This window comes from Rattus rattus, chromosome 1, assembly GCF_011064425.1.
Source record: "Rattus rattus isolate New Zealand chromosome 1, Rrattus_CSIRO_v1, whole genome shotgun sequence".
NCBI classification, from domain to species: Eukaryota; Metazoa; Chordata; class Mammalia; order Rodentia; family Muridae; genus Rattus; species Rattus rattus.
In genome coordinates this window covers 166,076,346-166,099,624 of record NC_046154.1, presented here as the reverse complement: position 1 = coordinate 166,099,624, position 23,279 = coordinate 166,076,346, and the positions used below count along the sequence as shown (strand labels likewise).

Genomic DNA, 23,279 nt, shown 5'->3' with positions numbered 1-23,279 from the left:
GTGTCATCTGCCTTTGAAAGATTTATTTATTTACTTTATTTATATGAATACACTGTAGCTGTCTTCAGACACACCAGAAGAGGGCATCAGAACCCATTACAGATGGTTGTGAGCCACCATGTGGTTGCTGGGATTTGAACTCAGGACCTCTGGAAGAGCAGTCAGTGCTCTTAACCTCTGAGCCATCTCTGCAGCTGCAGATCATCTGTTTTGTTTGTTTGTTTTTTCCGGAGCTGAGGACCGAACCCAGGGCCTTGCGCTTGCTAGGCAAGCGCTCTACCACTGAGCTAAATCCCCAACCCCAGCTCATCTGTTTTTCATGCTGATTTCCCTGCTGCCAGGCTGCTCCCTCACCAGACTATTTATTGGTTGGAGATCATGTCAGCCAATCAGCCAGTGACCTTCATCTTTGCTACCAGGGTCAGAGCCACTCAGAGCCCAATGCAAAACCCACTTTCGCTATGAATCCCCCTAAATCAACCCACATCCATGTATTGTTGGCGACACCCTACTGTGCCTGGCAGGGTACAAAAGTTTCCCACCCACAATCTCAAATCCTCGGTATGCCTCTTTGAGCTATTGTCAGTAGGGTACACTAGGCTGCGTGACTATTAAAGCAGAGGATTTAACCGAGGTGTCTGTCCCCTGGTGAGCATGCACTGTGCATTAGACACAAAACAGATGATGGGCTTCTCCGAGTGATCTATGAGGTCCCTGTCCCCAAGGAGCTAGAAATAGGAAAAGTGATCATGATGTACTGTGCATGGCCTTTACAGGATTCTATAAGGACACAGGAGAGGCAGAAGCTCTGAGCATGTCACGGGGGAACAAGTACCATCTATAAGTAGATAAATACTGAAATAGGGAAAGCGGAGAAGCACCCTGCAGCCCAGAAAAGCTGAGTGGTTGCCTGGGGATCGCTTGGCCTCTTGTTTCTCCTTCCCAAGGACACATTCTTGGGAGTGGCTGTCAGTTCTGCAATGCAGGAAGGCTTCAGAGGCTGCCCGTGCCTGCCTGTTAACCCAGTACAGAATGATGGGACCCAGCAGGGGGCATATGCCAGAGCTATTGGGGCTCACAGCACACGGCTGGGAGAGCAACCTTAACAAGTACAGTGCTTGCTAGCATGTGGGACCATCCAGTCCTCCCACTAGACCCAACCCCCACCTCACCACCATCTTCCACTGGCTATGTGGAAATACAGAATACTAGCCATCACCATGTCCCAAGGATCTGGCTTCGCTGCTACTCTGTGACCTCCTTAAAAGGAGATATTACGAGTCACCCTGTGTTTGCATGCCTCATGCCTGCTGCTAAAACACTGTTTAACTGAATTGACTGGAATCCTTTCCATTAAATTCTATATAAAAATCCTTTCTGTCGAGATCCTGCCTTACTCTGGTCAGTTCTATACTCAACTTGAGTTTTCTCTAGAGCCTGACTCTTCCAAACACTGCAGCCATCAGTTGGCATTGAAGTGCTTTGCTAAAACAGGAAAGAAAAAAAGACAACCAGAACTTAAAGATGGCCATGACAAATCCAAATACATCAGCTCTTTGAGCAAGCACTTGCTAGTTAGCTCCCCATTTTGCCACTGATAAAGTGAGATTAATAATATCACATTAAACCTAAAAATGCCTGAGAGAACAAGTGACCAGTAAAGGCAAGCACTGGTCCTGCCTTGGGTAAGGAGAGAAAGGGACGAGCTTCAGAGGCAAATTTAACAAGAAAAGAAATGACTCAATCAAGATAAATCAGTGTATTGGCTTTTTAGGGTTGATGTAAGGAGGCAGCTCAAATTGGGTAACTTGTTCTGAAAGCTGAAAGTTCAGAGTCAAGGTGTCGGCTGAGTTAATTCCCTTTAGCATTTCTCTCCATCCCCACTGGAGCCCAAAGGGGCAAAGATTCTTCTTTGGGACTCCTGGGATGGCCCCATAGATGTGAGCTGTCCTAGAAGGATGAGGAGGATCTCATCTGCCACACCAAAGAGATGTAGAGAAGCCAACCCACAGTGTGCACAGGGACAGGACACGCAGGGTGCATGAGGACGCACAGGGTGCACGTGTGAAGGATGAGAGGTGAGTGAGTTCAGGATGAACCTACTTTTTCCCTTTGGAGTGGTCTTTCATGAAGCCCACCCCATCTCTTCCTGACCAGCTCCAATTGGTGTGTTGGGTGGTAGGTTTATCACACTATGCTGTGATTGGCTGTTTCCTTCCGCCCTTGTTCCATGAGCTCTTTGAGGTTGAAAACCTGACTGCTACAGTATTCTGAGCATGGCAGTGTATTGGTTACATTACAAAGACAGAGGGAACAAAAGAGTCATCCTATACACTTAGAAATCAAATGGGTAAAATAGATGGGCTGGTAACGAACTGGAGACAGTGTAGCAGGACACTACAGGGACAGTCTAGAGGAAGCCTGGAAAGGACCTGAACAGGGATGGGGTCAGTAAGACAATGAACAGGATGTCCAGGAAGGAGATGCTCACAAAGAACAGTAGGCGTTTGGTGCAATTTTAAGTGTTGAGAAAACATTAAACTTAGTAACTCATGAGTTTCTAATATTTTCTGGTTAGGCAAGTACCTCTTAATAATAGGGACTCATCTGAGCTTATATTAAATGTACCCACATGCATCGAAATGTACAATAAGCAGAACAATGACCCCCGCCCCCATCCTCCAAAAAGCCATGTCCTAATCCTGGAACCTGTGAGCGTGTTATTACATGACAGAGAGGAATAAGACTGTGGGCAGGATCAGGGCTGCTAACCAGTTGGTTTGACATAAGGAGATGGCTCTGATTACCCAGGTGAGTCCAGCGTGGGGGGTGGGGGGGGAGGTAACTAGAGGCAATGGTGTGAGAAGAAATTGGTACTTCACCTGAAAGTGGAAAAAAGAGTCGTGAATCCAGAAACATGGAATTCTTCTAGAACAGCCTTACCACGGACTTTGATTTTAATCGAATGGGACGTTTCGTCCTCCAGAACCGTCGAATGCATTTTGGACCGTGCCTGGCTCCTCTTCAGGACGGTTTGCTACAGCAGCAACAGAAACCTCATACACAGGGCTCTGTGGGAGTCTTGGCTTCAGTGCGCTGCTGGCTGGCTTGAGAGTGAACCGTGTAACAGACGAGCCACCAGCTGGGCGAGGAGGCACTGACCATTTGCATGAAAGGCCCTTGATTTTGTCATCCATGACCTGTCACTGGGCTGAGAAGCCGTCTATTTTGAGCGGAAAATAGGGCCTAGTCTTTCTGAGCCCCGTTGTGTTACGTTTCTAATCCTTGCACTGTCCTCAACACACAAGAAGATTCGCTTACAGAGATATCAGCCAGCGATAGGGACAGTGTCGGGGTGAAGGAGAGGGGTGGGGAAGCTCTTTTCTTTATACCAAGAAAGCAAGTTAATTCTGCCGTCAGACTACCCTAAGGTGTAGCCAACAGCTCAGCCGAAGAGAGAATGCCAGTGCCCATGATAATTCCAAGCAAGCTCTAGACCTGGTTCCTTACTGAACACTCAATTAACCTAGGAATCTACCTTACACACTGAAAATCCCCACTCAGATAAAAGAAAAATGAAGCCAGGATTTAAACTAGGTTCACTGGGGGTTTCCTCCAGCTCCTCGTGCAGAGGGAGAGTCTCAGAAGGGCTGTCTGAGACTGTTACCCGTCCAGGATCTGTAGGAGTATCTCTATCGGGTGATAACCGACCCTCGTTCTCTGCCCACAGTCTGCAGCTGTGTCCACGGTGTATGCAACAGCGGGCTCAACGGTGATGGAACTTGTGAGTGCTTGTCTGCATACAGGGGTCCCAAGTGCGACAAGCGTAAGTGACTGTTTCTTCGCTACTACACCAGAGCAAAAAGATGCCGGAGATGTGTTTCTCTTTTCCGTGTGTTACTGGGGGCTCCACTGGGGGTGACGGACTGTCAAGCCAACATTGTAAGAGCTAAAGAGAAGAGAAAGGGGGGTGGCTAGAGCTGTGCTGTAGGGAGGCGGAGAGGGAGACAGCATAGAGGACCACATGTGGGAACGGGAGAGGGGCCACAGCAGTCAGTCAGTCCATAGAGGAGACAAAGTATCATCTCAGTTGTAAGAACTCATTAACAAACACAGACCACAGAAACAGAGTCTCCAAAACCAGGTGACTCACCCAAGGGCACAGGGATGAGAAATAGAAATGGGAGCCAAAGCACTGGGACCCATGGGAAATTATCCAGTCTATGACACTAGGTCGGGTCAGAAGATGAAGGAAAAGCAGGCGTGGGTGAAATGAGGGTTGCTGAAGGTAAAGACAAGAACAATGGTGCACTCTGGGTGCACTGTGGGGGCAGACCTCCCACTGAGCCCTGTGGACCACCTCAACAGAGAAGCCCCACTGAGCTCTCTGCCCTGCAGCCCAGAGCCATTCCTGCTTGCTACACTGTACTGGCTGCGACCTCTAAAGCAAACCTTAATTCTTTCTGGAAAAGAGAAACACCCTTTTGTCCTTCCCTGGTACAGACTTAGTCCAGTCCTAGCTCGGCCAATGGCAAAGTAGTTTCCACCGGGTGAATTAAAAGTTGAGATGTTTTTAAAAAATAATCAAAGTGGTCATATTTAGCCCATGACGCTAGGCTCACACAACCCATCCTCTGGATTAGAGTCTCCAATGGAATTAAAAAAAATAGAAATTAAAACAGTTTGGAATTCCACACAGGACAGACTGTTTTATGGGAAGCCCAAAATGTGTGTATATGTACTGTGGACATGGCAAGTACCTAGACCAGTTTCTGTCTCCACAGAGGACACAGCCCTGTGAACTACCAGCCCACACTAACCCCAGGTGGGTGGGCTGTCCTCCCTGTGGCCTCAGCTAGCCCAGGTCCACCCCACACCACCCATCACTACCCAATACACCTAGGAGCAGACCTTCTCAGTAAGGGAGGGACCCAGTCCATAGAGCCTCCCACTAAAGGGCTGTCAATTTTGTTTCCAAGTGAAACTTAGTCGAAGCAAAAGATAAACAAAGACTGGGTAAAGTTGCAATTCTCATGACAGATGCGCTTTTGTTAATGTCCAGACTATTTTTAAAAAATAGACCTAGGAGCAGCTAATGCCCAGAATGGGAAGTGAAAAGTAGCAACAACCATTGGGCAGGAACGCACAAATAACTGCGCTAACACACTCAAAGCAAGGCGGAAGTCAGGTGGCTGCTCGGGAGGGTGCTTTTGTTTGGTTTTGATTTCTTGCCTGTTCTATTTCTCCATTTGCAAATGGATCATGACTATGGGAAAATAGGGATGACAGTAAAGGTGTGGATTCCTACCAGCTAAGGGGGAGGCGCCTACCACACTGTAACACAGACTTACAGTGCAGTGCTGTGGCCCTAGTTCTAGGAATTTATCCTGAAGAAGGGCTGAGAAGGATTAGATAAGAATTTATAGACCAATAAATCCATGGCATAGCATTTGTAAGAAAAAAACAAGTTGGGAATAACCTGAATGTTGAACTTGGATAAAAACTAGCTAAGTTAACACCAACTTCTACATGAAAATAAACACACACACACACACACACACACACACACACACACACACAAAACCCTCAATGGTTTAACGTTATGATTCTCAAGCCATAAAGCAGGATACCACATCAAAGCCATGAGCTACTTTTGGATTATTTAAGTTGTTGGGAGAAACATGGAGACTGGATAGATGCACCTGTCCAATGCCCTGAGACCTGTTAGCCTGGATCAGTTCATAATTTCATATGAGATCACGCTACATGTTTTCCAGGACACGGAATCTTTGCATAGCTGCCCTTTCAGTGGTTGCTGTGGTTAAAAGTAAGTTCCAGGGCTGGGGAGATGACTCAGCATCTCAGAGTACTTGCTGTGTCAGCACAAGGACCTGAGTTCAAGCACCCAGAACCGGGTGTGGCTTGTGTACATAGAACCCCAGCACGGTAGGACCCAAAGACAGGAGGATCTCTGAGGCTTACTGGCTACAAGCCTAGCCCTGGGCTCAGTGAGAGACCCTATTTCAAAGGAATAAGACTACACAGCATGGTTAAAGACAGCCTGAGTTGGTTCCACAAGATCTTTTCTCAAAAAAAAAAAAATCACAATTAGGTTTTACTTTATGTGTGCTATCTTTTAATAATTATTGTCATAAGCCTTAAAACTTTTAATAAAAGTCTTTAATAAAGGACTTTCATAACCAGCCATCCTACTAACGGAAGTACTTCAATAAACTTCCTGTGCAGCCATCCCGGAGTGTGCAACCTTGCTCTGCCCAGAAAACTCCAGATGCTCACCTTCCAGCAAAGATGAAACTAAACTTCAATGCAAATGCCTTCCCAATTACGAAGGGGACGGCCATAACTGCAAGCGTGAGTAGAACCCCACGCTGTTTGTGTTTCTGTGTGATACGCAAAATTCTAGGGTCAAAAGCTTAGTCTTGGAAGCATGACAATCCCCTTCTGTCTCAAGCACATGTAGAGATTATATCAACACGGTATGCGGTTATTACAATTTCGGCATTCGTTTGTAAATCAGTTTGGTAGAGCAGGGTGGTCAGATGGAATGAAAGCATGTGTTTCTATCTGAACACGACGCAGCTAACTGCCTTTGTGTCCGTGATCATGTGAGCCACAGTTCTCTGGTGATCTCTGTCTCTCCCTCCCCTCCCCTCCCTCCCTCCCTCCCCCTCCCTCCCCCTCTCCCTCCCTCCCCCCCCCCCCCCCCCCCCCCCCTCCCTCTCCCCCCCCCCCGCTCTCCCCATCTCCGAGAACTCTAACCACCTATATCATGCCTTGTCTCTCAAGCCATCAACCCATGTTTAAAAACCATCTGCCACCCTCACGCAAGTTGTTCCTACCTGGGACCGAATCGGCACAGTTGCATATGCCAAAAAGGCTACCAAGGAGATGGTCAAGTGTGTCTGCCAGTGGACCCCTGCCAAACGAACTATGGAAAGTGCCCTCCAGAGTCTACAGTGTGCAAATACGACGGGCCTGGACAGGTAAGCTAAGAACGCATGGACCTGGGGTGTCCAGAAATCAGGGAAAGCGCTCAAATAACCCAGGCCACTGGGCATGTGTGGCTTTCGGGTCTTCCTGTTTCCGACTCACAAGCGCAGTTTGGTCTTCCGCGCTACGCCGTCCTCATTGGGCTCAGGGCTTGATCACAGGGCTTCCCTACCCTATGTACCCTCTAAACTCACAGTCTCCCTGCCCCCCACCCGGAGTCAAAACTTAACTGCCCTGTGACCTCTCTTAACCCTGTCCCATGGGATGACTGACAAAATATGGACAGAATTCAAAATTAGACTAGATTAGTTCAGCCAAACTCATATGAATGCAGTCTGCCTTCACTTCTCCGTTCTTGGTAATGTCTTTTTAGATTAAGGGGACCCCAGAAGCCCAAAAGAATGGGGACTGAGCAAAAGTCAGCAGCACAAGCTGTAGGAACTGAGGGTATCCTGGGTGAGACACTGAATTGTGTTATAACCTCGACTGCAAAAAGTTGTCCTGGCCTAGAGAACTTTACTGAGGAGATGAGTCAGATGAGCCTTGTCCCCTGTCAGACTTTTGTCTATCAAGTATTTAATAGAGGCTAGCTGTGACCATGCCTATGCATCATGTTCATATAAGGAATTGCTGCCCAGGATGAAGAAAAATTTCAATGAGTAGCCCAAGCCCTCAGGGTTCCCCTGGTTGGAATGTTCGAATTCTGCAGAGAATCTGCAGTACCTGCCCTCTGAGGAGTAAATGTATCATACAATATTCTCCACATCAACTTCTGAGCCAGGTTTGCATAAACATTCAAGGGACTAAAAACTCTTTCTCAGTATGCAGCCCTCTGTGGGAAGATCCATGTTAGGCCATGAGTGTCAGAACTCAGAAATGAGAATTAAAGCACTCTTCATATCTTTAAAAATGGTCCCCAAGGCAGGCTTTGAAGGTGTGGGAAGCCCCTGCTTTACATAGAGGAGCAGGACATTGCATCACCCCCCAGCATGACTCTTAACCTTGGTGTTGTGCATATTTTGAATTGCATCATTCTTGGCTGGCTTAGGTACACTGCCCGGATTCCTGACCTCTATCAGCTCTATTCTCTTCTTGTGACAATGCAAAGTTTCTCTAAGCTCCTCCTCCACTGAAAACCATATTCTAGAGGAGTAGTGCCTGCCATCTACATGCCAACCTGTATTGACCTAATAAGTCATTTAAAGGAAATTATGTATGGGGCTAAGATTCAGGAAAGAAAAAACCCAAACATCCAAATTTTACATACAAGGGATATAGGCTTTCTCATACAGAAGACATACAGCCACCATTTCAATCTCTAGAAATTTTGACGAGTGCTTTGTGTAAGCCCCCATTGTCTTGCTAGTGTTAGCTTTTGTGGAGAATATATATATACAGATTAAAGATTTTCAGCTGATGAGACTAACTTGGGTCCAATTTGGTTTTCTCTCTCAATCTCTAAAAGTCCCACTGCGAGTGTAAAGAACATTACCACAATTTTGTACCTGGAGTGGGGTGCAGTATGACGGATATCTGTGAATCGAACAACCCATGTCATAAGAATGCAAACTGCAGCACAGTCTCACCAGGCAAAACCAAGTAAGTCTTCTCTCAGTCTCACTAGATGTTTCCAAGATGATGAAAGTGGGAACCAGTCAGCATGGTATCCACTCCATTCTAGGTAGTAGCATCAAGGAGCATAGTAATTGTTCCATAGATCTGTTTATTCAATGAGTGAGTCAATAGGCATTTCCTTCATGATGACTATGAGAATACTCAACATCAGCTTAGCCTGATACTACAGCTTAAGCAAACAGAACTGAAAGGGAACATTTATGGGACAGTGCTTGTAAATGACACAGAATAAGACTTGGAAAAGTGAATTAGCGTGAAATGTTTCATAAGAGTTTTACCAAGTTTCAGAAGAGGTTTACCATAAGGGAAGAAGACACTTGTGTGCAAATTCCTGAGGCAGGGGTAACTCTCACTATGGGAAGGGAATGCTGAGTAGAGATTTAAGACCTGAGGTTACACTGGACATGGTGACCCACACCTTTAATGCCAGCACTTGATAGTCAGAGGCAGGTTGTGTTTAAGTGAGAGCATTATCTATATAGAATACTCAAAGGCAGTCAGGGTGACTTAATGAGACCCTGTCTTAAAGAAAGAAGGACAAACACACACACACACACACACACACACACACACACAGGCACAGGCACACACACACAGACAGGAGAGGTAGGGAGGGAGGGACAGAGGGAGAGGGGAGAAGGAGTTGATTGTTTGGTTGGTTGTTGGTTTGGTTGTTGGTTGGTTGGTTGGTTGGTTTGGTTGTTGGTTGGTTGGTTGGTTGGTTTGTTGGTTGGTTTGGTGGTTGGTGTTTTGGTTGGTTGGTTGGTTGGTTTGTGTGGTTGGCTGGTTTGGTTGGTTGGTTGGCTTGGTTGGTTGGTTGAGTTGATTGGTTGTTTGTTTGGGGTGGTTGGTTGGTTGGGTTGGTTGGTTGGTTGGTTGTTGGTTGGTTGGTTGGTGGTTGGTTGTTGGTTGGTTGTTGGTTGTTGGTTGTTGGTTGGTTGGTTGGGTTGGTTGTTGGTTGTTGGTTGGTTGGTTGGTTGTTGGTTGTTGGTTGGTTGTTGGTTGGTTGTTGGTTGGTTGGTTGTTGGTTGGTTGGTTGGTTGGTTGGTTGGTTGGTTGGTTGGTTGGATGGTTAAATCATGACTCTGATGCCTATCCAGAGCAGGCCTTTGAAAACAGGGCACTATCCTACCTGCCTATGCACAGAGTAAAATGATGTCTGCTCCATATAGCTGCAGTGACAATGACATGAGAAAATATTTCTGTGCAAACTCTGAGCAGAGTATTGTGTTTTCATCAGGGATAGAACAGAAGCCAGAAAATATATATCCTTCAACTCTCAGATCACCTCTGCACCACTTAGTTTTCATGGTTATCAGTCTTTGTGAAGGAATCCTGTCTCCTTTGTGAGCTCAAAATCATGATTACATTGAATTAGGCCGTCATAAAATGGTGTTTTGCTTCCTAGCCACTTCAGAAGCCTATGAGTGACACAGAATAAGCTCAGGCTTAATCCTTCACAACTGGGTCTTCAGTGTGCACATCTTTTCCCCACATGCATTTAAGAATTGTCACACTCCCTAGAGGCAAATATACTAGATGTGGATGGAATGCCAGGCTTGGGTATTAGGATCCCCGTACTTCATCCTAACTCCACCACTTAACTTCCAAATTAATGGTTCTTAAGCCATAAAGTGGGGAAACTGTACCTCCAATCACGACTGTCATGAGAACCAAACGAAATTACCTTCATCTTCCCTTCAGCAGAACCCTACACAGAAAAAAAAACACACACACTAACTAACACAACCATGAGAGGAGCCCCCAAGACACATGTGAATATATGTACACCTCTTCCTCAAAGTCTAAGGAAGAAGAGAGATAAATAAAACAGCACGCTCATTTTACCACCCCACTAGGAAGTCTGAGTAGCCCTCCTTATATAATCTCTCTCCTTCATGCTCAGAAAGATTATAAAGATGAAAGCAGAATAACAGAACAGTGAATTCTTCATCCAAACTTGTGTCTAGGGTATTAAGTAGAACTAACAAGTTTTAGGACTGTATATGTCATGTATAGACCTTCCCTTTCTCTTCTTCCTCCTCCTCCACAGGAAAACAAATTGTCTTACTTAGGGTTTTTTTCTGATGTGAAGAGACACTGTGACCAAGGCAACTCTTATAAGGATAGCATTTAATTGGGGCTGGTTTACAGGTTCAGAGGTTCAGTCCATTATCATCATGGCAGGAGCATGGCAGCTTCCAATTAGGAATGGTGCAGGAGGAACTGGGACATCTTGTCGCAAAGGCAAACAGGAGAAGACTGGCTTCCAGGCAGCTAGGACAAAGGTCTTAAAGCCTACCTCCACAGTGACACACTTCCTCCAACAAGGCCACTCCTCCAAACAGTGCCACTCCGTGGGCCAAGAGTATTCAAACCACCACGTAAATAATCTTCACGTAAAAGAGTTCCAGATAGAAAGACTGGCTAGATGAAATTACTAAAAGATGAAGCCACTGGCCTCTGGGCAACATACAATAGTTGGTCTGAACTAAAGAATTTTTTTTTTTTGGAGCTGGGGACTGAACCCAGGGCCTTGCACTTGCTAGGCAAGCGCTCTACCACTGAGCTAAATCCCCAACCCCAAGAATTTCTTAAGCTGACATCTCAACAAGGCAATTTTTTTTTTCAGAATCTCAAACCAATACTGTTAGTCACAGAAGGCTACCCAATTGGGAAGGGGAGTCTTAAATATGGGTTCAACCACTCACCCATTCTGACCACACATGAGTATCACAAACAACAGTGAATGTAAGAGAGATTCTGGATCAACGGTCAGGCCCTTCTTGCTCATTACGCCCTCGTACAGTAGAAAGGGGGCTAGCATGGGCTCCCGGGTCCCTTTCCTAAGTGTTAATCCAATTGGTGAGGCTCTACCTTACAGCCTAACATGTCCCCAGTTCCTAGCATAGCACTCTGGAAACTAGGACTTCAACATGAGACTGTAAGGACAGTCCATCAGTCTCAAACACGGCTCTGTGTCGTGATGTTCTCAACTGCAAGCCTCCTTCTCTTCCACTTAGAACAGTCTCCAGCTGTATGGCACACCTGCTTATGTGAGCTGGACATACCCAGGTCCTTTGATGCTCGTCTGGTGTACCTCCTCTGCCGGGGCAGCCCTGTATCCTCCACTACAATCATTCCCCAGAGCTCCTGAGACACTTCTCCAGTATTTATGGACCAGCTCTGTGATGCATACCTAGAGGCTGTGTGATCTTCAGTGAGATATATAACCCCTCCTGTGTAAATGAATATGTAAACTGTGTAAAATGGGGCTGGAGAGATGGATTGGCAATGACTGCCCCATGCTGCTTTTGCAGAGGACCTAAGTTCGGTTCCCAGCACACATGTCCAAAAGCTCACAGCTACCCATAACTCCAGCTCCAGGACACCTGACATCTCTGGCATCTTCAGACACTTCCCTCAAGTGCACACATCCACAGACACACAGAAAGACACTTACACGAGCACGCATAAAGTTTAGACGCTTAAAAGCAATTTAATAAGGCTAATTATAGATCTCATCTAGCATAGTAGGTTGTGTTAAATGAGATACTGCAGGGCCTAATGCCTGGCCTAGGAGTTATCAATAAATACTAGTTATCACCATTGCTACTGATTTCTATGTCCAACTTGAATACAATTACACCCTATTCACCTTGTCTGTTAACATCTGTCACTGGCTAAACCAATGGGATGAATGAGAGCTTAGAGCAACACATGAATCAGTGAAGGGACAGAAGAAATGAAGGAAGTGATGTACATCTCCTGGAGACCTACGCTAGCTCAGCCCACACAGCATCCATAGTCACTAATGCCAACCAATAACCCAGAATGCAAATGGCTACATGTGCTTCTAATGCCTTACGGCAGTGCAAGATGTTTATAGTCAATTAGAAAAATAAAACAAAAAAAGCCTATTCACCAGGGAGGCGAGGTGCAGAATGCACCACAGGAAAACGGAGGCTATTCAAGTCACAGAAAGATGTGGACTTTGGCCTGAGGTTTAAGGTAAAACTTAAAAAATATTCGTGTCTCCCACATTCCTCGACACCGAAGCCATTAAAACAGGATTCTCACTTCACAAGAAACAGGCTGTTGGCCTCGTAAGGATTTGTAGGGAGAAACATCTTCAGAGACCTGGCAAGAGTCTTCAGGTTAAGCCTGTGTGGTTTGTACTGAGATTTTAAATCTCCACAGTGAGGACTGAATCACTACAGAGAGTTATGATCCTCAATTAGCCCTCAGGTCTCAGTTAGTGAGGTGTGGTACTGACTGATCAGATAACTTCCAAGAGGGAAAACAGAGGAAACCTGACCATAATGCCTTTTTAAAAGAAGCATAGTGAGGTATCATATAACTTTATACCAGAATTCAGAAATCCAAGGCAGGGGGATTGAGAATTTGAGGCTTGCCTGGACTACATGGTGAGAGGCTATTTAAAACATGTATCAGTTTAATGTTTCTGGGGTTTGTGGTGGGCAGCAGGTGCCCAAGTTTTGCATGTTATTCTGAAGGGGAAAGGAATCAGGGGTGTTGGAACATGCTAACAGGCTTCTCTTCGGAGGAAACCCTTTTGAGGCTCAGTGAGGGTGGACTGGAGAACAGAAGGGGAAAAAATAAAATAGTAAAAGGATCACTGCTGTGGTCCAGGCAAAAAGGGCTCTGAGAGCTTTGTCCCACGACTTGAAAATGGATCCATTTCCCAAGAGGTGGTATTTATACACAGCCGAGTTCATGAGCGTATAGTTACCCTCTGGGATTCAGCCCAAAACACATCACCTCTGTGCTATGCTGGGAACTGAGCAATACCTCTGCAGCTCCCTTAGATCTCCTCTCTGGAAGGTTCTTCCCCTTCCCCGTGTTTGGTTTCCCAGTTATTTCCAGATCTTCATCCGCGTCCCCTTCCTTCACACTTTCACAGTTTCAGCTGTCGACTCAGAAAACAGCGCGGGCAGCCGCCAGTGCCCCCGATTCAGAGCTGAATGTTAAATTTTCAGCAATTTCCCAGACTTATTGACAGCATGTTAGTAGTTTGAAATTAGCCAAGATACAATGAGAAACCGCCAAGGTTGCCAAATGCTGTCAATCGATGCTTTCCGGGCAGCCCCTCGAGAGCAAGTTATTAGACATTTGTCAGCTGAGGCTCACACATTTTTGCCTCTGAATGACTGCATTAAATGTCTATCACTTCTCTGGCTTCTGGAATATATGCATTTGACTCAGTTCTTATTTATTGTGTGACCGTTGACTATTTATTGTGAGACCTGGCCCTGTTCTACATTCTGGAGTGAGCACAGAGAGCAAAGGCACTCAAAGTCTTTCCTCTCACTGGAGAGGGAAGTAGATACTTATCACATAACCAGATCGAGCAGGAAAACATTACAAAGAGGGGCCACAGTCCAGCAACAGTATGTGCAAGGAATATTGACCTGATGTGGAAATGGGCTGGGAGGAGGCTTCCCTGGGGAAGGAGAAGCCTCAGCTCGGAAAGGAGAAAGCAGGGGGCACGTATTCTATGTGTTCTAGGTGGATGGCCTATAGGCTGCCTTTGTAGCATGTTGGTTAATTTTTCCATTGCCGTGACAAAAGCAGCTTAGGGAAGTAGGGATTTACTTGAGCATACAGTTTGAAGGTATAGTCTATCATGGTGAGGAAGCCACAGGCCAGGAGCCTGAGGCAGCTGCACCTGCAGTCAGGAAGCAGAAAGATAAATGCTTGTGTGCAGAAAGCAGAGAGAGTGATGACCACTTGTGCACAGGAAGCAGAATGATGAATGCTTGTGCACAGGAAGTAGAGAGTGATGACCACTAGTGCACAGGAAGCAGAGAGTGATGGATGTTTAAATGCAGGAAACAGAGAGTGATAAACACTTGTATGCAGGAAGCAGAGAATGATGAACACTTGTGCACAGGAAGCAGAGAATGATGAACACTTTTACACAGGAAGCAGAGAATGATGACCACTTGTGCACAGGAAGCAGAGTGATGAACACTTATGCACAGGAAGCAGAGGATGATGAAGCACACTTGTACACAGGAAGCAGAGAATGATGACCACTTGTGCACAGGAAGCAGAATGATGACCACTTGTGCACAGGAAGCAGAATGATGAATGCTTGCGCACAGGAAGCAGAGAGTGATGAGCACTTGTTTGTGCACAGGAAGTAGAGAATGACGAACACTTGTGCACAGGAAGCAGAATGATGAATGCTTGTGCACAGAAAGCAGAGAGTGACGAGCACTTGTTTGTGCTGTCCCTTCTCCTTTTTGCTCAAAACATAATCCTAGTCTGGTGAATGGCGCCACCCACAGTTAAAGTGGGTTTACCCTCCTCCATTAACCTAATCAAGATAACCTCACACAGTTACATCCATAGATGTGTCTCCAAGGTGATTCTACAGCTGATGGAGCTGGCAATCATTCTTAACCATGGGAAGCTTATTCTGCCCCTGAGGCCCTTGAGTCCATATTTGTAGCAAGCGATTCCAATGTGGATACTTTCCAGACCACACCTTGGAAATTGCTTCTACAAAGAACATACAAAGCTACTTAGTGTTTATAAGCATGGATATTGTATTATCTAAGCCCATCTGGGAAGGCAACCCTAAGCCAGGTTCCACACTTGCCTGATCACAGAGACTGTCCTCCTGGCCTCTCCATTCCTGTTCATTATGTTGTGCTCCTCATCTGTGAAACGAAGCATTGGGCTGTGTCCTCTCAACCCTCGATGACTCCAAGGCCCTGAGAATCTGATTCCACCCCCTCTACAGATGCACTTGCCAGAAAGGTTATGTGGGTGACGGCCTGAACTGCTATGGAAACGTCATGCAGAGACTCAGAGAATTAAATACTGAACCCAGAGGGACGTGGCAAGGACAGCTGACCTCTTTCATCTCCATCCTGGGTATGTAGATACCGTCCTAGAGGGCAATCCTCTTTCAGACCAGGGCATCTGCTAGATACAAGTAGGGACAGACAAGGCTGATGCTTTGGGACTAATCCTACTGGGGACAGGCCATGCGGATGTGACGGGGAGGAGCTGACGGCTGTTTCCAAGGAGACAGCAGTTTCCAAGGAGACAGCTGTTTGCCAGGCAGACCTAGAAATGGAGGACAGGGTCGTGACATGGCCATAGATTAACAGACGAGCAATAAGAAAGACAGCCGCTGGTGTAAAAGGCTGTCCTTATTCCCTTGGCACTCTGGGTTTTTTCAAGGATGAATTCTCAGTTAAGAGAATGGAGCATCACTAAAGGGCAACCAAGAAAGGAGAATCAGGGTCGTATCCAGGTTCGGTGGGAAGGTGTCGTCTGAATTCTGGACCAATCTTGCTTGTGTGTGCCCTTAGTTGGAAGCTACTAATTAACCTGTGGTAGTGTCAGACCCTCTGTGAGCCCTAGGCAGTGTAACAATGCAACATGCTCATTCGTTCTCAAATGTCTCCTACAAACTATTACCCCACATCCCCCGGAGGACAAAACATTATAGTCGATCAGAGCACTGGGTAAGACCTCAACCAAACATGAATTCGTACCAACAACAACAACAGAACTGGCCAAACAGGAACCTTAAAATATCAGCATTTATGTTGGAATTAGCTGAGCCAGGTAAAAACCCCAGAAGGAACACAGTGAAGAAGTCTGCCCTTACAGGACAATGCTGTGTTCTCTGGGTAAATTTTACTGTGCCCTCTATGAGATAGTCCGCAGGCCTTTACAAGGCCTCCTAGGGAGAGTAAAGCACTTGAAACATGGCTCGGGCTTGAGGGCAATCTTACAGCAGCTCTACCTTCAGACAAGAACTCTCCGGACATTCAGTGAGGACAGAAGGAGGCACAGTGTCCTTTGAAGAACAGACACACACACACACACACACACACACATTGTTCTAAACAGAGTCCTGCTTACCTTGCACCTTCCCCCATGTACCTTGCTCCTGTGCGAGAGCATAGAGCCTGTTCTTATGTCTGAGCATCCCCTGGAGGATGGAAACCGGCTGGCTACAAGGCCCAGGGTAGAATGAAAATGTGAGGTCCTTTGTTCAAATAGTCTGCTTTTCAAGAGGGCACAGACAGAACAGTAAGTCTACTGCAGGCTCCTCTGAGCTGCCGTTGGAGGGCATGGAGAGGAGACAGCTCAGCAAGCTGGGCACATGATCCGTGGGACTGCCAAAAGGCATTATCGCACCATACTATTTCGTGGCAGAGCACCTAGAAAGCCACAGCTAAGTCTCCTGGGAAACTTCTAGAGAGTTCTAGGAGTAGGTGAAGCCAGCACATCACAGTACTGTGTATTCTTAGAGCATCAACTTACCGAAGACACCACAGAGCAATGAGAAGAGAAGGCATAAAGGGGCTAGGCCTGGCACAGGACACACGGAACAGTCTCACTTCCCATGTACCTCTGACCCACGTGACCTTTTCTTTCTCTGTGTGTTTGGACTCTTAAGACAGGACTTATGCCTGGCCGCTGAGCAACCTGGGACCCTTCACTCTGCTGCTGCCCTCAGACAAGGGGCTAAAAGGGGTTGATGTGAGTATCTAAAATAACCCATCTGAGGGGGCCAATATAAATGCTAGTAGTATAATAAGGCAGTATCTTATTTAAAGTGAGAAATCTCTATTACACTCAAGAATGGCGAGTCTCTTAGTTACTGTTCTATTACTGTGAAGAGATATTATAACGAAGTCCTGACCCACAAGCAGCAGTTAGAGAGAGACAGAGAGAAAGAGAGAGACAGAGACAGAGAGAGACAGAGACACAGAGAGAAAGACAGAGACAGAGACAGAGAGACAGAGAAAGAGACAGAGACTGACTAGGTCTGGCATAGGTTTTTGAAGCCTCAAGACTCACCCCAGTGATACATGTCCTCCAACAAAGCCACACCTCCTAATCCTTCCTAAACAGTTCTATCAACTGAGAGAGCCAAACATCCAGACATATGAGCCAATGGGGAAAATTCTTATTCAAACCACCACATTCCACTTCCCATTCCCTATGGGTTCATAGCCTATCATAACACAAAATACACTCAGTCCAACTTCAAAGGTCCCCAACATCTTCACAGTCTTAACAGTTTAAAAGTCCAAAGTCTCTTCTGAGACTCAAGGAAATCTCTTAACTGAAAACCCCTGTAGGTTTCAAAAGGCAAATTACATACACTTCCAACACAGAAAGGGAGGAAAAGAGACAGAGGAAAAGCCAGACTGAAACACTGCACACAGTAAACTCCAAATCCCGACTTAGATCACTCTTCCAATCTCCCACACCTTACATCCTTGTTGACTGCAACACATTTCTCTTTCCTTGGCTGGTTCCATGCTGGGTCTGCTGCTCTTCTTGGCAGGTGCTATTCCAGAGCTCAACATCTCCAGCTCCTCAGGGTCTCCAATGCAATCCCGGCTTTACACTCACAGCTTCCCATAATGGCCTCTCTGCGTCCATGTAAGAACTCTCCTGCCACCAGCTGGCGGATTTCCTTAACCGTGGTAGAAGATTCCACACCTCCTTCACATTTGTATCTTTCTTGATAAAGCCAGAGCAAAGCTGCCCAGTTCTTCTGCTGACTTTGGATGGAATCTGTTGCCTTCCCCTAATTAGGTTTGCATGAGGCATGGTTTGTTGATGGCTTCCCTTGCTGCACAAGCTTTCCTTTTTTACATGTTGCAGGATTAGCTGGGTGAGGTCATGCCCTGAGGGCACCACTCCCTTTATTCCACTAAGCATTCAGCATGGGGTCTTCTTTAAATTCTTATCTCTTTGAACATAGGACTTGGCTAGAATATTGCATCTCCTGGTGCTCCTTTTCTCCTCCAACTGTACGTTTTGCATTTTCCCTTGCTCCCCTTGCTCCTTTCCATCATAGATCTGCATGAGAATGACCACTAATTGCTCTGTGACACAGTCAATACTTGACTGTCTTGAAGTCTCCTCTGCTAGCACCAAACTCTTCAACTTACCCTCCAGCAGAATGTTTGGACAAGGACAAAAAGCAGCCACACTCTTTACCAAAACAGCATAAGGATGGTCCCTAGGCTACCTACTGGACCCTCTTGAGCTTGGTTCCCATACTCCATATTGCCGTCAGCTCTACTGTCTTCCACGATCCTTCTAGAATGACCCATTAAGCCCTGACTAAAGTGTTCAACTGCTTTTCTAATTCAGCCTTCCATATTTCTATAATATAAGCAGCAAAGTGGGGCCTATCACAGGAATACCTCAGGACCTGATACCAACTCCTTAGTTACTGTTTTATTGCTGTGAAGAGACACCATGACTAGAGCACCTTGTAAATGAAACATTTAAATGAGAGGTTTGCTTACAGTTTCAGAGGGTGTGTCCATCCAGGACCATCATGGTGGGGAGCATGGTGGGCAGGCTTGCATAGTGCTGGAGCTGAGAACTTACATTGGATTCACAGGCAGCAGGCAGAAAGAGAGTAAGACTGTGCCTAACATGGGCTTTTCAAACCTGTGAGCTGGAGCTGGTGACACGGCTTAGTGGTTAGGAGCAGTGACTGCTTTTCCAGAGGTCCTGAGTTCAACTCCCAGCAACCAAATGGTGTCTCATGACCATCTATAAAAGAATCCAATGCCCTTTTTTGGCATGCAGATATACACACAGACAGAACACTTAGACATTTTTAAAAATATATACAAATAAATAAATTTAAAAAACAAAACCTGAAAAAAAAAAGAAAAAAGAAAAAAAAAAAACAAACCTGAGAGCTTACCCCCATTGCCACACCTCCTCCAACAAGGCCTAACATTCTACTAACTGGGAATTAAACATTCAAGTGTATGAGCCCATGGGGGCCATTCTCATTCAAACTACAACAGTGGGGTTTTTTTTAATAAATATATGTTTTATTTTAAATTAACACATGAAATCATTGTGAGATATATTCTGACACATATAAATAACGTATAATTATCAAATTGGAGTAATTGTTATTTCCATTTCCTTAAACATTAATCATTTCTTTGTGCTGCTAAGTATTCTCAGCACTTCTTAGATTATGTCATGTTTCCCTAAATTATAGACACTGTCACATACAATGTAACAACAGAGTTTTCTCCTCTTGTCTGACTTAATTATGGTTCCCATTGTCTCATTGCTCTCGAACTCTCCTCCCCTTTCTTGCTTTTTGGCTTTCTTGCTTTCTTGCCTCAAGTGACTACCACTGGTACTACTTCTTTCTAAAAAAGTCAACTCTTTTCTCGTCTGCACGTGAATGAGAGCATACACTATTTAATATGCCTCTCTGGGTGAAAGATCCTCACAAAAAGTACACAAACAATAAATGCATGCCTCAATTTAGTTTCTCCCAGTAAAAGAGTGTGTGTATCTAGCAAGACCATTACCAGCGCTCTACAACACCCTGTTCTAGCTATCTTCCCAGAGTACCCTCTATGCTTCTTAACACACAGTCATGTGATGGATATAATTTGTACAATGCAAAACTGCTCATTCCCCATAGAAAACTTAAACTAGTACATTAGTTGAGTATTCTCTTACATCATCAAGAATGGAAACAGTGATGGCAACAAGAAGAAGACTTCACTCTTCAGTGTACACAGCTGTTTTCTGAGCTGATGTCATGGAGAGGGGATGAGAACTGGTAGAGGTGTCCCGTGGTGATGACATCACCATGGTAGTTCTATTTGGTCTAACGTAACTAGTGTTTACCAATTTGTATAAAAGTAGGCTCTCCTTTTATATGTTTTCTGATCATCTTTGCTGCCTTCAATCGAAGTATGTGGAAGGCTCCTTTAAATTCATATACCATCACCATTCATCCATCTGCGATGAGTCTGTCTACTGGTGACTTCCAGAGATGCCCTGTGTCTCTTCTGCTGTGGAAAAGGACAGTGTGACTAGCCTATATTCTACGCACTATTTGGGGGGAGAGTCCTCCCCTTTAGTATATAAAGTTTATATAAAATTCATTAAAACTGTATCTGTTGATTATTGGCTGTGGAGTAATAAAGACACAGATGTGGTCCCATAAATGTACTATTCAAAAGCATTATCATTCCATTCTACCTGTTCTTTATTCCATTCTACCTGTTCTTTATTCCATTCTACCTGTTCTTTATTCCATTCTACCTGTTCTTTATTTTTGACTGTCTGCTCTTTAATTGTGTTAGGTAAGTACACCTTCTAAAAGCCTGGGGTGGTACACACATGTAATTCTAGCACTTGGGGATACCTTGTCCTTTCATTTAAAAACAAAAACAAAAATAAAACAAACACAAAAACAACCTTGAGAAACTTTCATGCTGATCCTCTTTCCTAGATTCCTCTATGATGAGTACCCTCCTCCTCCCCTAAAGCCATTGCTCTCCTCTCCATACCATGGCAGTTCTGGGATGTGGCATCCCCCCTTGTGGCTGACAGGGCACTGGGCACTGGAAAATGTCACCTATGTCTGATAGAGCCCATAGAGCACTCCAGCTTGGGTGTCTGTGATGAGGCAGGAGATGTCTTATAATGCTCATCTTCTTCAGATATCATCCCAGCTGGCTCTTTCCCTAGGTAAAGGAGCTCTTGATGGACAAAGAGGCTGCTCGGTACTTCGTGAAGCTCCACATCATTGCTGGGCAAATGAGCATGGAGCAGATGTATAACTTGGACACCTTCTACACCTTGACAGGAAAGTCAGGGGAAATCTTCAACAAGGATAAGGTCAGAATTTCTCAGAATTGCACTCCGAGTAGCAACACCACGGCAACACCTGGACTAGAGGGGCTTGTGTGAACTGTTTCTGAAGGGGACTGTAGTGTTTGATTTGGGTCTGGCCCGCGTTAGCTTTCAAGGCAACCATCACTCAGCTGCCACTGTTAATCCCACAGATGCAAGCAGGAAGACCACCGACCCAAATCATCATGGCCAAATTAATTAAAGCAAGCAATTAGTTAAAGCAAGCTTTACGTAGCCTGTCTCTCCCTGAAGGCGGGGCTCAAGAGATCAGCACCCAGACACTGCTGGGAACCATGAGGAGTTGAGAGGGGGAAGGTAGAAGAAGGGGGAGGGGTACAGGCTGGTGATGAACCCTGGAGCTGGTGGGGGGGATCCGGCTTAGCTCAGGGTGAGTGTTAGGAACTCGGAGGTGCCTTCTGCCGTAGACTTAGGTGGCTCGTCTGGGTAACAACGGTTTTCCCCTATAATGGTCCTTGAGGAAGGTTATAGTCCTTACTTGTCCAAACTGTTTATCCCTGGTGAAAAAGGTGCATACAACTCACTCAGGGTGGACCAGCAGAGATTAAACACTTTTCGGAGGAAAGACTGTCCAGGGAGGAAGACTTATTGGCTAAACCCTCCAGGCCAGCCCATCGAAATACCTCATTAGCATGGAGAGTTGTCATGGTTCTCTTAGCTGGGGTTCCTTCATCTGCTCAACTTGACCAGCTTTTCTGCTGGTGACTCGGTTCCACTTACCCCACACAGGGTGGCTGATATGTGACCACCATGAAAGGGTCATTCAACCCCCAAAGGTGTCATAACCCACAGATTGAGAACACTATATTAAAATGAGAGATGTATTTACAATCAACTGAACTGTTACACCCTAGTGGAGCTTGCAGCTTATTGGAGGGCTTGCCCAAACTTTGCATGGGATACTCATCAGTGGTCATGTGATAGTCATCAGTGATCATGTGATACTCATCGGTGATCATGTGATACTCATCAGTGGCCATGTGATACTCATCAGTGATCATGTGATACTCATCAGTGATCATGTGATACTCATCAGTGATCATGTGATACTCATCAGTGATGTCACATACTATGTCGTTTGAAGTTAGTGGAAACCATGCAAGATGGGACAAGCCAACACCTTAACCCTCATTTAAGATCATGTGATTTGTCCAAAATCACACAGCTACAGTACTTCTGACTTCTAATCCCAGACTTTTTCTTTCTAGAACAACATATTAATTTTATTTATTTATTTTTCTTTTCTTTCTTTTTTTATTATTTATTTATTTATTTATTTATTTATTTGTAATTTTAGGACAATCAACTAAAGCTCAAACTTCATGGAAGCAAAATAGTGAAAATTATCCAGGGGAACATCGTTGCTTCAAATGGGCTTGTGCATATCCTGGACAGAGCCATGGACAAGACAGAACCCACATTTGCAAGCAACCCCCAGGTGAGACAAGTCAAGGACAAGTGAGGTCAACCCGTGTCCACCCTCGTTGCTGCCTGGAGAATCACATCCAGTAAGAAAGCGTTTGCTAGAATTTAGCCTTCATTTTCCAAGGAGGGTCTCAAGCTAAAAGAAGGCAGGATGGTTGCCAATTTTCAGTAGAACTCTGGGTATTTCTTCAGAGAAAAAGGAAACAATACTGGGGTAGGAGAAGTTTTTATGGTTTTATTTTTTTATAAACATCACTTATGACCATCTCAGACAATTCTTCCTGATGCCATATTGTCACAGCAATCCATTCCTTGTGCTTTGTGAAGGACAGTCCTAGTCATAATGAACTTCTGCTTTCTGATCTGCCTGATATGGCCAGAAACTTCTGTAGAATGCACAGATCTGGATAACTGGTCAAGTCAAAACAGTTGCCTACAGCCTACCAGTCGGCAAGATTCCTCGTTCAGACCCACACTTTCATCTTAAC

The 23,279-nt window shown here is 45.4% G+C and overlaps 1 protein-coding gene across 2 annotated transcripts in view; it reads left to right on the top strand.

Annotated features, from left to right (window-relative positions):
• Positions 1-23,279, top strand: part of Stab2 (stabilin 2) — a 179,249-nt gene that overhangs the window by 35,171 nt on the left and 120,799 nt on the right. For both annotated transcript variants that reach the window (XM_032910792.1, XM_032910783.1), the window contains exons 6-13: positions 3,731-3,826; positions 6,247-6,372; positions 6,808-7,004; positions 8,477-8,610; positions 15,419-15,552; positions 17,096-17,178; positions 21,184-21,333; positions 22,664-22,804. In XM_032910792.1, coding sequence (XP_032766683.1) covers positions 3,731-3,826; positions 6,247-6,372; positions 6,808-7,004; positions 8,477-8,610; positions 15,419-15,552; positions 17,096-17,178; positions 21,184-21,333; positions 22,664-22,804 — 1,061 coding nt within the window. The remainder of the gene's footprint in view (positions 1-3,730; positions 3,827-6,246; positions 6,373-6,807; positions 7,005-8,476; positions 8,611-15,418; positions 15,553-17,095; positions 17,179-21,183; positions 21,334-22,663; positions 22,805-23,279) is intronic.